We start from the raw sequence: 13,868 nt of genomic DNA on the forward strand, positions 1-13,868 counted from the left end.
AGTGCAATCTTTCCTAAGTCAGTAACGATACAGAATTGTGATAATGTCTACATTAACAGAAGAAAAACTTTAATGCTCAAAATAAATTAGTCAACCAAGTGTGGCACGATTAAGGTCAGATTGTTTTTAAAAAGATGTGTCCAATAATGCCCACAAGATAATTAAAAGCCACTTCAACCCTGCTAAGTCAAATAGCTATTTTATCAAAAAATACAGAGTACTGTACAGAAACAGAAACATATGTGCACCTACTGGGAAAGCCCACGGCAAGGGGATGGTGGCAGCTTGCCTAAAGATTCTGGGAATCGCTCTTCGTCCACAGACAGCATGTCAGTGTCGGCGTGGGGTGAGGGTGGGTTAAGGAAAAACCAATGAAATGCCTGTGCACTTCTTTTTTTTTTTTTTTTTTAAACTTAGAAGATAACGGTGCAGGGCATGACTCTACCAATAACGACTACCGATCAAAACAGTCTGATGGACCAGTATTGACCAAGAGACCAACAGAGGGATAGCTACTGCTACTGTGACACTCTGGCAAGCCAACAACTGAAAGAAACAAACTCCTCAGAGTGGAATGAACTAAAATCGAAAGACAATCGAATGGTTCGTTTCTCCTGTGGAGACATGACCAAAGCCACTAGACAGACATTTCTTTCTCCCTATTTATTACCTGTTCTTCCTTTAGTCTGGTATAACGCAGGACACTGAGGGAAACTCACCATCCCCAAACCTCAGTGGAAGGAAGGACAGGGATGGGTTTTCAACTGGATCATTCAGAGTTTGGGATTCAGCACTACACACAAAGTTATTGATCAGAATTTTGAGACCACTAACAACAATGACAGAAAAACAAAGAAAAGAGGATACAGAAAACTATTCATTTTAGGTAGCTGAATTAATAGAAATGATGTTTCCTATTACAGTGTGAAATAAGAAGCAACACCCCACAACTTGAGTGATTTCTATCTCAGTCTGAATTTAGACACAAATTATGGTACTCTTAAATCTTAGCCTAAGTTAATATGGCAACGAGCGTTCTTAAAGAGTTTACTCACCATAAGAGCAGATTTATTAAAAAACTAATTCCTGTTTTCACCGACAATGAATCTTTTGTTTTTATTGCAAATTGTTTAGTGACTATAACTCAGCCATGTGTGTGTGGATACACATGCGTAGGGGAAGACTATTAACTCACGTGTCACTCACACACACTTGTCTATAAATACATATATACACACACACATATACATATCAACACCAACTTGTTTTTCAAAATTCAAGTCAACAATTTAGTGGCAGAGAGATGCTGTAAAAACAGGTATTATTTTTAGATGCCACACAGTCATGTGAACCGTTTTTATCATACAACTGAAGATACAGCCATCTTGAATTCTACCCGGATAAAGCAGGTCATTTTGTTACCATTGCAAGGTTGAAGCGACACTTTTATACACAAAGGTGGTCCTTCACCAACTCTGAGAACATAAACAGTCGTGATATAAAAATCCAGGCTGGGAAACTGGTAAGCGTTACGCTCCTTCCTCCATCTTTTCTGTTAAACTGGCTAAACCCCTCCACACCTTCAGGTGCTCCCCGAAGGACAAGATACCTTCTCTGATGAGGATTCTGGAACACAAGTAGAACCACCTTCCTTCCCTCCAACCCACACTCATCTCCTGAAAAACAGTTCTCACTATATTTACATGTTCCATTATTAATAAGATTAGATTGATCCATGAATTCTAAAAAAAAGAGAGAGAAAGAAAAAAGAAAAAAGGAAACAATATTGACTTTCCTATGTCATGCATGTCTTTAAAAGGTGAAGAAAAAATAAAACAAACAAGACAGCGAGGCTAAGAAAAGAAGTTCACTCAGAACCAGGGAGTAAATTGACTAGAATCAAGCCTATTTTGCATTTTAACTGCTTATCAGATAGTGGATTTCTAGACGGACGTGTGTGGTGCACTGTATTTTCCAGAGAGAATTTACTTTTAGGGTAATCGACTGTCTTGCTTTCTTTTTCGAAGCGATGTAACCTTACCTCTGTCAGCTGCACAAGACACCCAACAGGGCTTTTGAAGCTATTTTTACTTCCTACTTTGGCATGAAGATCTTCGTGAAAACTTGTTACCCCGTGGCCAAAAAGGCAGGTGTTCACAGACTTGGTTTAAATACATAATACTGGCAATCCAAATTTAGAAGAAAGAACTAGACTAAAGTGTATTATTCACAGGTCTGCCAAGCCTCCTCCTTTATCCAGACAGCTTTACTCCAAATCTCTAGAACATATTCTCAGGGGGTATCTAGCAAATAAGAGAGAATATGTGATGGGGAACATGCAACTGGGACAGCAATAAAGATGCTCATACGGGAGTTCAAGACCTTCAAAGCACTTTGAGAGAAGCAGGCAACTGATTTATCAACTGAATGCAGAAAACTCGGGAGGAGAAGGAACAGTAACGACAGAAAAATATACACAGACACACACACTGAACACACACACCCACGAGCTATGTCCTGAAAATACACAGGGAATGCAGTGGGACAGATGAGATTTATAATTTAAGGCTGAATAAAATATGCACACGCACAAACAGAATCCAAGTCTGTCCTTTTTAGAAAATGGAAATTAAAACGACCTCCCCCCAGCCCCCTCCCCACAACAAAGAAAAGCCCACAATTTAAAACTTCATACATGCAATTCCTTTTCTGTTATTGCAAATAAAATAATGCCATTGAAGTAAAATAAAACCAAAACCATAGGACAAATGATGAAAAAAAAATCTTCAGAATCCAGAAAAAAATGAACTGAAGGTGGTTTGTGGGTACTTTTTTTTTCTTTTTTTCTTTTCTTTCCTTTTTTTTTGTTTTTTACAAGTGTTTTATCAGACAGGCAGTCTTAGATTTATATACAAAAGTAAAACTGAAAATATAGTTTTGTTCTCTGTACATTTCTTTTAATTTTTTCCCTAAAAAAAGGAAAAAAAAAACACGCTTGTGTACTTTTCTAAACAGAATAAGGTAAAACATAGCACAAAGTTCTCTTCTTTCTGCCAAGTTCATTTAATCTGGGGTAGGGGTGGGAGCAGCAGGGGCGAGGGAATCAGTCCAACGAGATGATGTCTGGGATGATGCCGAAGATGGACGCCGTGTCCGCGCTGCTCCTGTTGGCAACGGTGTGGCTGTGGCTCTCCCGCAGGCTGTTGGAGGACACGAGGCTGCTGTTACTGCCACTACTGCTTCCATTGGTGGTTGGCAGAGAAGTACTGCCTCCTGCACTTAACTGATCGAGAAACATCTGTGAGGAGGTATACGGAAAAAACCGAGACGAGTGTAAGAGGTCTTGATCATCGGAAACCGCTGCTGCGGCGGCAGCAAGGAGGGAGGTGTTATAATGCTGGGGAGGGAAGACAGAAGACAAAACACCCATCAATTCTAAATTCATAGACCTTCTCAGCAGAACAAAGTCCTCAACTTAATACATACTGCATATCTGGTATGCCTGAAATATCTACTGCAACATTTCACAGTCACATGGCCGTATGTAATGATCACGTTCTTGATCTTGAGAACATTTTTGTATTTGAAACTGGGGGTGGGGGTGGAGGGGGGGGGGGGGGGGAGGAGAACCAAAGTAAAACTTGTGCTGTGTTTTGTTTTAATTTGTAATGCGAACAATTCTCAAAACTCTATTTCCAAAGAGGCATATGCTCATTAGCAGCAGGAAAGAAGACAGTCCACCCTCTTTCTCTAATGGAGATATCTGGCCAAGGATTTATCAACTGACTTACTGCCCTGTTTCTTTTTTATATAAAAAAGTACTGGAAACCAACAAATAGATACTATTCTGACTATATACTCAGGCACAGCTGAAACAAGGGGATTTTTATTTAAATGCTTAAAACCTTAACAATAATGAGGACTACTCTGAATTTTCTAAGAAATTTATCTTCTCTCGCAGCTACATAATATACTTACAAATACTTTAATGTTCAATTAAGACAACAGCAATATGTTTCATATAACATACCTGATTGTCTCCTGATAAGAAAGGAAAGAAATCTAATCCTGTGAGAAAAAAAATTATTTTAGTTTTGAAAAATAAAACAAAACAAAAAACCCTCCCTAATGCCCCAATACTCTAGAAACCAATACAAATCTTAAATGCTAATTCTAAATTCATTTAGAATTAAAAAGAAGAGCAGAAGCCCACTGTTGGTCTCTCCCATCTCTAGATTACCAAGGCTGAAGTTCAAGCTTTAGCCATGATTTTTGCCCTCCTTGCAACTCCATTTGTGGGATTTGGGTCACTGCCACCCTGCTGGATCGAACATGATCCCTTACACGGACAGAGTACTTTTCACCAATTTTTCTTGACTTCTCTTAACATTTCAAACTACTCTAATGTACTCCTCACAAGCACCTGTGAGGTATGTCATTATGTCTGGCCTCATTTTGTGGGTGAGAAAGTTTTACGTAGAAGGAATACGTAGAAGGAAGTTAAGCAAGCTGTAGCACAGATTTTCTTTTTCTTTCTCAAATTTGTTCACTCGCCACTATCTGTACCAGATTCCAACTCAGAGATCCTCCAGTGGCATGAGGGCGGGGAGAGATGGGAGGGGTGTGACTGCTGGGGTGCTGTGTCACGGAAGGACTGTCTGGTCCTTGGCTGCCATGGAGTCCATGCAAGCTGCTCCTTCTAATTCCCACTCTCGGCCGCATCGCTCAATGTATGATATGGAGAACAAGAAACCCATGTGAATAAAAGGCCTCATTCTGATATCTAAGCTTGGGGGAACGGATAACAAGCAGATGTAGATAAAAATATGACGACACAAATCCTCTGAGGATCCATCCACTGTCTACACTGGAACAGGTTATAACACGAGGATCTGCAAAATGTACAGTCCCTGTGGTTCCTCATGTGGACATCTGGCAGTAGCCTCAGTGAGAAATAGGGCTGCCTTGTCTCAGAGTAGCCACTAACCACATGATGCGGGGACCCAAATTCACTAAGATTAAGTCAAATGAAGAACTGAGTTCTTCAGTCACAACCGCCATGTTTCAAATGCTCCATAACCAGATGTGGCTAGTGGCCACTGTAAATTACATTTCCCTCCTCGCAGAAAGTTCTACTGGACAGAGCTCAAACAGGGTTTTCATAACAATCATTAAGAATCTACTCAACTATTTCAGCTTCCAAGAATCTTTGCCAGTGGCCCCGGATTTTTCCGTAGGGGAGGGGATGGAGGGAATCTTTCACTTTATATTTTTGTATTAAATTCTCTACAGTAAGCACACACAGCTTTTTGGAATAAAAAAGAAACATGTTCTTAGATGTACAAATTCTTGAATTACAAAGACACAGAACTAATAATTTTTTGATAATGTAAGTGATTATTATCAACCCCAAATACATTGTGCAGCGAGTATACTGACATTTCAAACTACTTTTAAAAAGAATAATCAGGTTCACTGGAACAAAAATTAAAACTTCCCAATGTCTTAATTCAGCATTATTTAAAACATAATACAACACAGTTACCCACAATGCCAGTTGCATTATTAACTGGATTCAGGAAAAAAAAAATAGTTTTCATAAATATCAAATTGCAAAGCAACATATTGAAAGTCATCCAAAAACAACTTGTAGATCAGTGAAGGTCACAAAACCTTGAGATCCTTGTACTAGCCTCACCGCTGGTAGTAAAACATTGGCTACTAATGAAGGTACAAACAAGGAACTGGGTCTGTATTTATTTACGACCACCGTGTTAATTTCTCTCAGTTCACCAGGCCCAAGCCCCTGTTTTTTCAATCTTTCCATTCTTCCCTAGACTCACCCGGAGGAAGTCTATGTAGATCAAAGGCATTCATAATGCTATGTGACAATACAGAAGAACCAGTGACTCACCTTGTAGGTCATAAGGCATGGGTGTCATGTGGAAAGGATGCCTGTAGTCCTGGATGAGGGATGTATTAATGTAGCTTGTGTCTACAGCAGGGAGGCTTGGGGTGCGGGACACTGGAGATGCTTGATGTGGAAGACTTAATATGCTAGAAGGAAAGGTTCGCATAATTTTCATGAGTCAGTTGAACTTTTAATTTTAACAAGGGGACCGCATCTTGCAAAATGAGTCCTAGCTTTTGTGCTGAAAATAAAAAGACAAGCAAAGCAATATATAATTTAAACTATCATAATTATTCGGAAATAATCTGTATATAGAGTAGCACTTTGCAGGGGCTATAGGGAGAAATGGATGGGTAAACGATATATCCAACATTCATAAGCCACATGCTGTCTCATCTACCTTTTGGAATGCAGGGGGAAGGCATGGCTGAGCCACTTCAGCGAGATATGAGTGAAAGATATCTATAGCAGCCAAAATTTGGAAACCTTTTAAAAATAAGCACTGGAATGCTGTCTAGTCAAAAGTATAGGTATGTCCTCACAAAGAAAACACACACAGACAAGCCTGGGAAATGGCAGCAATCTGAGCAGTGGCGCTAACAGCTGGCCCCCACACTTGTAATCTTTATGAGAACAGAAACACGGTACTGTTTATCTTGGTATTCCCAATGCCCCGCACACTTGTCGGCACACTGTTTGCATACAAAGCCTGCTGAACGAAAGGAGGCAGCAAGACAAGAAGATGTGCTCCAAAGTGAACAGGTGGTGGATAGGTTTTAAAGGGAGAATAGTATAATGGGGGGGGGGGGGGGGGGGAGAACGGGACAAAAAAAAAAGGGATTCTGGAAGAAAAAAGTGAAATGTTTAAGTAGCTGAGAAATTAAATCTTTTTTTCCTTACAAAAAATTAATTAAAAAAGCAAAATGGGGGGAAAAAGATGAAAAAGACAAGAAAGAACTGAAATGATCTTAAAAAGAAAAAGAATTCTAATAGTTCTGAGTGCAAACATGAGGGTCATGTGCTATCCCAATCATCCAAGAGGCTAACAGGCATATAAGTCATAGAAAATAAAGAACAAAGAAGGTATAAAGAGGCTATTTTTTTGCTTTTAAAACTTCATATAAAGTACTTGGGTGTGGAGATTCAATTTCGATGGTGCAATGCAAGTTCAGAATATTTCAAAAGATGCCAAGGTTGGATTTCCAGGAATAGAGTTCTAGTTATGACCATCCGCCACATTTTCATGAATGGGATATGAAACATAAAATATACTCTCTTCTGCCTCATAAAAAATGTTTTGTCTAATGGAAACTTAATTAAACCTCTTACATCTATAAAAAGTACCATTTTCCATTAGCTGTCTCCTCTGACAGTGCCTAAGGGATTATAAGACAGAAGAAAGCAGTTGAAATGCTAGCCTTTGAAAATATCTTGGTATACCAAACAGCAAAGGAAATTTCTGGATGAATACTAAACACTCACTGGCTGAAGACAGCAAAATGTTTTACATTTACTGACGTTTACCTCTAATTCCTGGCTGGCTCCTTTTCTTTCAATTTTGTGATATTATTCTGAAGATGCATTTCCACCTGTACACTGCACAATAACAAATACAATATGCCTAGGGTTGAGGTTTTTATTTATTGGCTAGTCATTATTGTAAAATGGCCACGAATGCTGAATATGGCATTATTCTTCTAAAAATGCCATAAACTTGCAGGTTGCTTGTTTTTATCCGAAAACAGAGAAAGGTCTGGCATTGGTAAATACTTTATCTGGGTTTAATTGGTCACTGGTAAGCTCAGGAAGCAGTTAATGCACCTAATGTAATTTTCCAAACATAATAAACACAACTAGTTTTGGAAAAACAGCAAAGCAAATGTCCAAAGAATTGAAATACCAGATTTCTAAAACACTCCAAAAAGTTTCCTTTAAGGAAAAATGTATAGTCAGAGAGCAAAATTATTGCATAGTTTACATATATATGTGACTACTATAAATATTCTACAGAGTAGAAGCAACTTACATATATAATGGTGCATTTAATCCATCAGGTATACACCCAGAGGTTTATGAAATACCTTTTAACGTTACAATTATGGTATTTAAAAAAATAATATGGTAATATGTACTTGGTCATAATAAGACTTGATATTAAATATAAAATATCTTGGGATCAAGATTCTACAGATATTTGTTCTAACTATACCGACTTCTGGCAATTTGACATTTTTTTCCCTCCCACTCAGATTTATAAAATAAGTTGGTGTAAAAACAAGGTCAGGTCTGTTGGGTAACAGGCATCCAGGTAGGCTTTCATCAGACGTAAATCTTCAGAAGGTAGGATTTAAAGTGGAATTAGTGTTTAGATATTCGTGTTTTATTTTTTACATAGAATAATGATACTGCTATTAATGTCTTTATTTCTGTCTGACGCGTGCTGATAAGCTACTCTGGAGTGAAAATACTAACCTGTGTAACAGGTTTGATTGTATTATGAAGATTCCTGAAATAGTCAGTTTCTAACAAGCAAGTTACCTTTATCATAATTATGCTCTTTTTACTGCTGCAACTTCTACCTTTCAAGTAACTACAACTATTACCAAATAGAAAATCTTTTATCTCATCAAACAGTATCAAACCTGACAATGATTTGACTCCATGCATGGGAATGCCTGCCCTTGGTCTGGTGTTAACTTTCCCTCTGGAACCCTGAAATTTTGCAACAATGCCTTCTCTCACTTAACATTCTTTCTTCAGGCACTAGTGTTTGCTGGAAGGAGATTATTTGACTAGCTCCTGCTCAGTTACAACAGGCCACATCATTCTCCCGATATATACCTAAAAGGGGGCACGCCTATTTCTAGACTTCTCTTTGGTGTGCTACAACTGTGCCTCAGCAAAACATGAAGTCTTCTTGTTGAGAATCTCCGACGTGTCTCATGAGGCAGTCCATTTAAAGAGCACAGCTCCTTGTCTTACCATCCTCTACAAAATGTGAAACTCTTGAAAGTTAGGACTGTGCTCACCCATTTTATTATCACCCAGGTTAGGCACAGGGTGTTTTACATAAAGCAGATAACAGTATTTGCTAAAGAGAACTGAAGCATAACCAAGGTACTGATAGGGGACTAATGGGAACTATGGGAAATGAGTCTGCAAAACAGAAAGCATTGGCACTGCAATTTTAGTCTCTGGCTTCTTTCACTGCCCACCTTACACACTCTGAGGCAGCTTTAATGCATTCCTCTGGGCCTCCTCTGCTTTCTACTTGAAATACTCAACCTAGGATTAACCTTAAAGCACACATTGCATAAATGTTCTCAATCCTACGAGCAGCATTAAGATCACCTAAGAACGGATGAGAGATGCGAGTTTTCTCAGTCCCAACTCCTGAATCAGATGTGTGGGAATAGGGGAGCAATGTGTGTTTTAATGAGTGCTCTGGGTGATTCTGCCAGACACCAAAGTGTAAGAACCAATGTTCGAGAATTATCTTCTGGTATGATAAATACTGCGTCCAAGGGACTCCTTTAACGCATTGTCCCAGCCCCTCAAATACATCACACACCTGGGGAAACTCCAACCTATTCTCTGATTACTAAGTTTCACAATCATGCATAATCATTTCATTTGGCTGATCTTTTATTTCATTATTATTTTTTAATGTTTATTTTGGAGAGAGAGAAAGAGAGTGAGCGAGTGTGAGTGGGGAGGGACAGAGAGAGAGGGGAACAGAAGATCTGAAGCGGGCTCTGAGCTGACAGCAGCAAGCCTGATGTGAGGCTCGAACCCACAAACCGTGAGATCATGACCTGAGCCGAAGTCGGACACTCGACCAACTAAGCCACCCAGGAGCCCCTGCTGGCAGATTTTTTTAAACTGTATTTGCAAAATTAACTTTCCCAATGACTTGTTAAGGTCTCAGTTACTTACCCTTTATTATTTAGTGGTGATGTGGGAGACAGGGAAGGACAGGTCCTCTTGGCAGAAGGCTCTTCCTCCTCTTCATCAGATGAACTGTCTATGGTTAAATCAATCACCTCCACTTTCTTATTTTTATTTGAGGACGGGTGGTGAGAAGCCACCTGATGCTCCAATGTGGAGCTCAAGCATCCTGTGTAGGAATGAGTAAAACACAAGGTAAAAAAGACCCATGATGACACGTCTCTTTTTTCCTCAGTATGTCTATGGGTTAGTTTATCAGTTACAGTTTAGACTTACAATATTGTTAGGGGCAGAGAGTAGAATAGAAAACCAACAGTGGCTCTGTTCCCCTAAGCTTAAAACTACTACTGATTATTGGTTGTTAAAAGTTTTTTGTTTCTAATTTTTTTTATTATTTTTTGAGAGAGAGAGAGAGAGACACACACACACACACACACACACACACACACAGAGTACAGGAGAGGGAGGGGCAGAAAGAGAGGCAGACACAGAACTCGAAGCAGGCTCTAGGCTCCGAGCTGTCAGCACAGAGCTGGGTGCAGGGCCCGAACCCACAAACCATGAGATCATGACCTGAAGATCATGACCTGATCTTGAGCTGAAGTCCATGCTCAACCAACTGAGCCACCCAGGTGCCCACCCCCCCTTTGTTTAAAAGCAAAAAAAAACAAAAACAAAAAAACAATTCTGAATTAGGGCAAACAATCAAAATGTATGTCTACTTCAACATAAAAGCAGTTTGAGGGTAAAGACCATATATTACATATGTACCTAGGATACTTAGGAAATGTATGGTTAACACTTTTTAAATGTCATAGCATCCTTCCAGCAAAAACATACTAAAAACCAGAAAAATAACATAAATGGAAAAGAAACATTCACTAATCTTTACCAAACCTCTTAAAATTTTTAAATGATACCATTTCAAAAGTATGACCTTACAAATGACTTATTTGTTTGTTACTTTGAAATCTTACACCAGAAAAATTTTAAAGCTAGCAAAGTGAATTTAAAAGGAGTTTTACTACTTCTGAACATTTAATCAATAATTTAATAGAGTTATTGAGCTACCCATAAACTGCTGAGTTTTTCGGAAATGTGTACTTTTTTAAAAAACTTATTTTTTTCCAGTAATCTCTACATCCAACATGAGGTTCAAGCTCACAACCCCAAAATCAAGAGTCGCATGCTCTACCAACTGAGTCAGCCAGGCACCCCCAGAAATATATACATTTTAATAGTAAAAATCAAGGCTACACAATAACAGGGAGACTGCCCCACCCTTCTGGAAAACCAGCACTCACCATCAACTCCATTATAAGAGGCAGAAACTTCCTGTACTTCCTTTTTGGATCTCATAGGTGCCCAAGAGCCATCCTCCTTAAACTGTATTTCATCACAGTCTGTACAGTACTTTAGGATTTCCATAAACAAGCTATAAAAAGCAATTGGTCCTTTGAATATCACATTCTAAATGAAAACAGACTAGAAGTATTACTGTTCAAAAAACATTCAGACCTCCTATATTTTGTACAAGTATAAATGAGAAAGGAGAAAGAAGAAAGCAGAACAGATAAGTTATATTTGTTCTCAAATTTTAGGGCTAAATAGGAATATAGTTACTTAAATTATGGTACCTTATATGAGCAAATATTATGTAACTATGAAAAATGAAGTTTTCAAACATTTTTAATAATAGGGGAAAATACATACAGAAAGTGGGAAGAGGCCAAGAAAATAAAATTCTTCATTTTAAAAATAAAATTCTGTGTGTGAGTGGTATATAAACAGCAGTTATTTCTGACTGGTGATATTATGAGTAGTTCTATTTCTCCTTTATATTCTTGTGCATAGTCCAAAGTATCTACAATAAGCATATCTTATTTGATAAACTGAAGCCATACATACAAAAAATATGTACTGAATGTTAAGTCTCCTTGAAAAATAACATGCAGATATTAAGAAATGAGATTTGCAAGACAGTGTATAAAACTGTCAAATTCTGAAATGAAACCAAAGGCTAAAAAATATTAATACTGTAAAATCACAATTACGTGAAAACAAAAATTAGAAAATACACCACAAAACCCTTTCATTTTCCTATGTTTTTCAGGTTTTCTTAAATGTGTGTATAGACATGTGCACATGAGTATATGGTTTTTAAAATAAAAAAAAATCCCAATTGATGGGGGGAGGGGATCTAGAGCTATATAATATACAGAGTTGGTAAAATATCATTCAATTTAGATTTATCAGTGATCACTGTCATTTCTAAAAAATTAAACATAAAACATTTAAGTTACATGTTTACTCTTTTCCCACGTTTGGCCTGACATCTTTCAAGCTCTAGGTTACACTGTATTGCTAAATGTATTCCGCTCCTTATGTTACATCTTCAGGCTCCTATGTTTTCTCAAATGCTGTAGATAAGCTGCCTTAAGTGTCTTGCTAGAGTACAGGAAATATCAAGAAGATCCTTCTTTTCACAATTTATCCTTGTTCAGCGGCAAAAAGGACAAGAAAGGAGTCTAGAGAATAGGGGTGCATTTAGAGAAACACTCCAAGATGTCTGGAAGGACAGAGAAAACACAGGAGTGTTAAAAAAAAAAAAAAAAAAGATAACTGACTATTGTGATGCCGTAGGCGGACAAGAAAGACAAAGACAAGTACTTCAGAGGAAACAGAAACAAAGAAAGCTGCTATTCAGCATGTTGATCAGTTATGAAGCCCTTACAGCCCTTACAGTGGGGAACAGGTATGATGAACCAGGACTGAAGGAGAAAAATCTGCAAAAATACGTTAGCTTCTACTAAAAAAGCCTAATGGGGGTGTGCTGAAATTAGCCAGAGTGTCACAGTCCTGCCATTCCTTCTCTAATATGGCCTACATGGCTGGGACAGATGGGACTCATGTTAGGAAAAGGTGTAAGCATACCCTGCTTACAGCCAGTGCTACTTTAAATGGTAAAAGTCAGGAGAGACAGACGGTAAAGCATACACTTCCCAAACGGAGGACATCAAGTTAAAAGGGAAAAATGCTCACAATATTAATTACTTACTTTGAAAAGTATTAATTTCGAGAATCATGGAAATTCTAAAAACGTACTACTTAGAAAACACTACCTGCAGAATTTTCATCCTAAACCTGATAGATCACAAATTCAGATAATAGATGGTCATTCCAAGGCATAAGGAAACACTTTAAATCGACATACCCATCAATAATAAGGTGTTCATACGGAGCCTTCTTATCACAGACAGGACAAACCCAGGTTGGTTTTTTCTCATTCATCTGAATGTAAAGAGTTGCATCAAAACACTGTAGGTGAGAACATGTTAGGGCCCGACATGGAATTGTCAGCCGCATTTTACCAAGCTTGAAAAGAGAGAGACAAAAGCAAATATTAGACAATGGTCATTCAATTTAAGTTTTGATAAAAATCTCCTGAAACGCAATGTGTATGTATTCTGACTTAAAGCATATTGTATTTACTTTTCATCAATATGAAAGAACATTAAATACATTTCCTATGAACCCTACATATTAAAAAAATTATAGGATTTCTTTAGATATTAAACACAGTGACTCTGGAAAGTCTACAGGGGCACCTGGGTGGCTCAGCTGGTTAAGCGTCCGACTTTGGCTCAAGTTGAGGTCTCACGGTTCATGGGTTTGAGCCCCGTGTCAGCCTCTATGCTAACAGTTCAGAGCCTGGAGCCTGCTTCAGATTCTGTGTCTCCCTCTCTCTCTGACCCTCCACAACTCACAGTCTCTCTCTCTCTCTCTCTCTCTCTCTCTCTCTCTCTCTCTCTCTCTCAAAAATAAATAAACATTAAAAAAATAAAATAAAATAAAAAAAGTCTACATCAAGGGTTATTCCACCTCACATCCATAGCTCACAGATTAGCTTTTGGGAGAAAGAACCATGAATCCCTTAAAATTGTATGCCAAATTCTGTAAGGGTGTGCATTTTTCCAAAAAGAGCGCTGTCACCAAATTCTCAGAGTAG

The 13,868-nt window shown here is 38.3% G+C and overlaps 1 protein-coding gene across 7 annotated transcripts in view; it reads right to left on the minus strand.

Annotated features, from left to right (window-relative positions):
• Nucleotides 1-3,039: 3,039 nt before the first annotated feature.
• Nucleotides 3,040-13,868, minus strand: part of PIAS1 (protein inhibitor of activated STAT 1) — a 120,902-nt gene continuing 110,073 nt past the window's right edge. For 4 of the 7 annotated variants that reach the window (XM_042941594.1, XM_042941592.1, XM_042941593.1 and 1 more), the window contains exons 9-14: nucleotides 13,074-13,234; nucleotides 11,164-11,294; nucleotides 9,848-10,028; nucleotides 5,915-6,057; nucleotides 4,031-4,068; nucleotides 3,040-3,397 (exon numbers count right to left, since the gene is read on the minus strand). In XM_042941594.1, coding sequence (XP_042797528.1) covers nucleotides 3,104-3,397; nucleotides 4,031-4,068; nucleotides 5,915-6,057; nucleotides 9,848-10,028; nucleotides 11,164-11,294; nucleotides 13,074-13,234 — 948 coding nt within the window. In that variant the 3' untranslated portion in view covers nucleotides 3,040-3,103. The other 3 variants (XM_042941596.1, XM_042941597.1, XM_042941598.1) reach the window with 3 other exon arrangements.

This window comes from Panthera leo, chromosome B3 (genome assembly GCF_018350215.1).
Source record: "Panthera leo isolate Ple1 chromosome B3, P.leo_Ple1_pat1.1, whole genome shotgun sequence".
NCBI classification, from domain to species: domain Eukaryota; kingdom Metazoa; phylum Chordata; class Mammalia; order Carnivora; family Felidae; genus Panthera; species Panthera leo.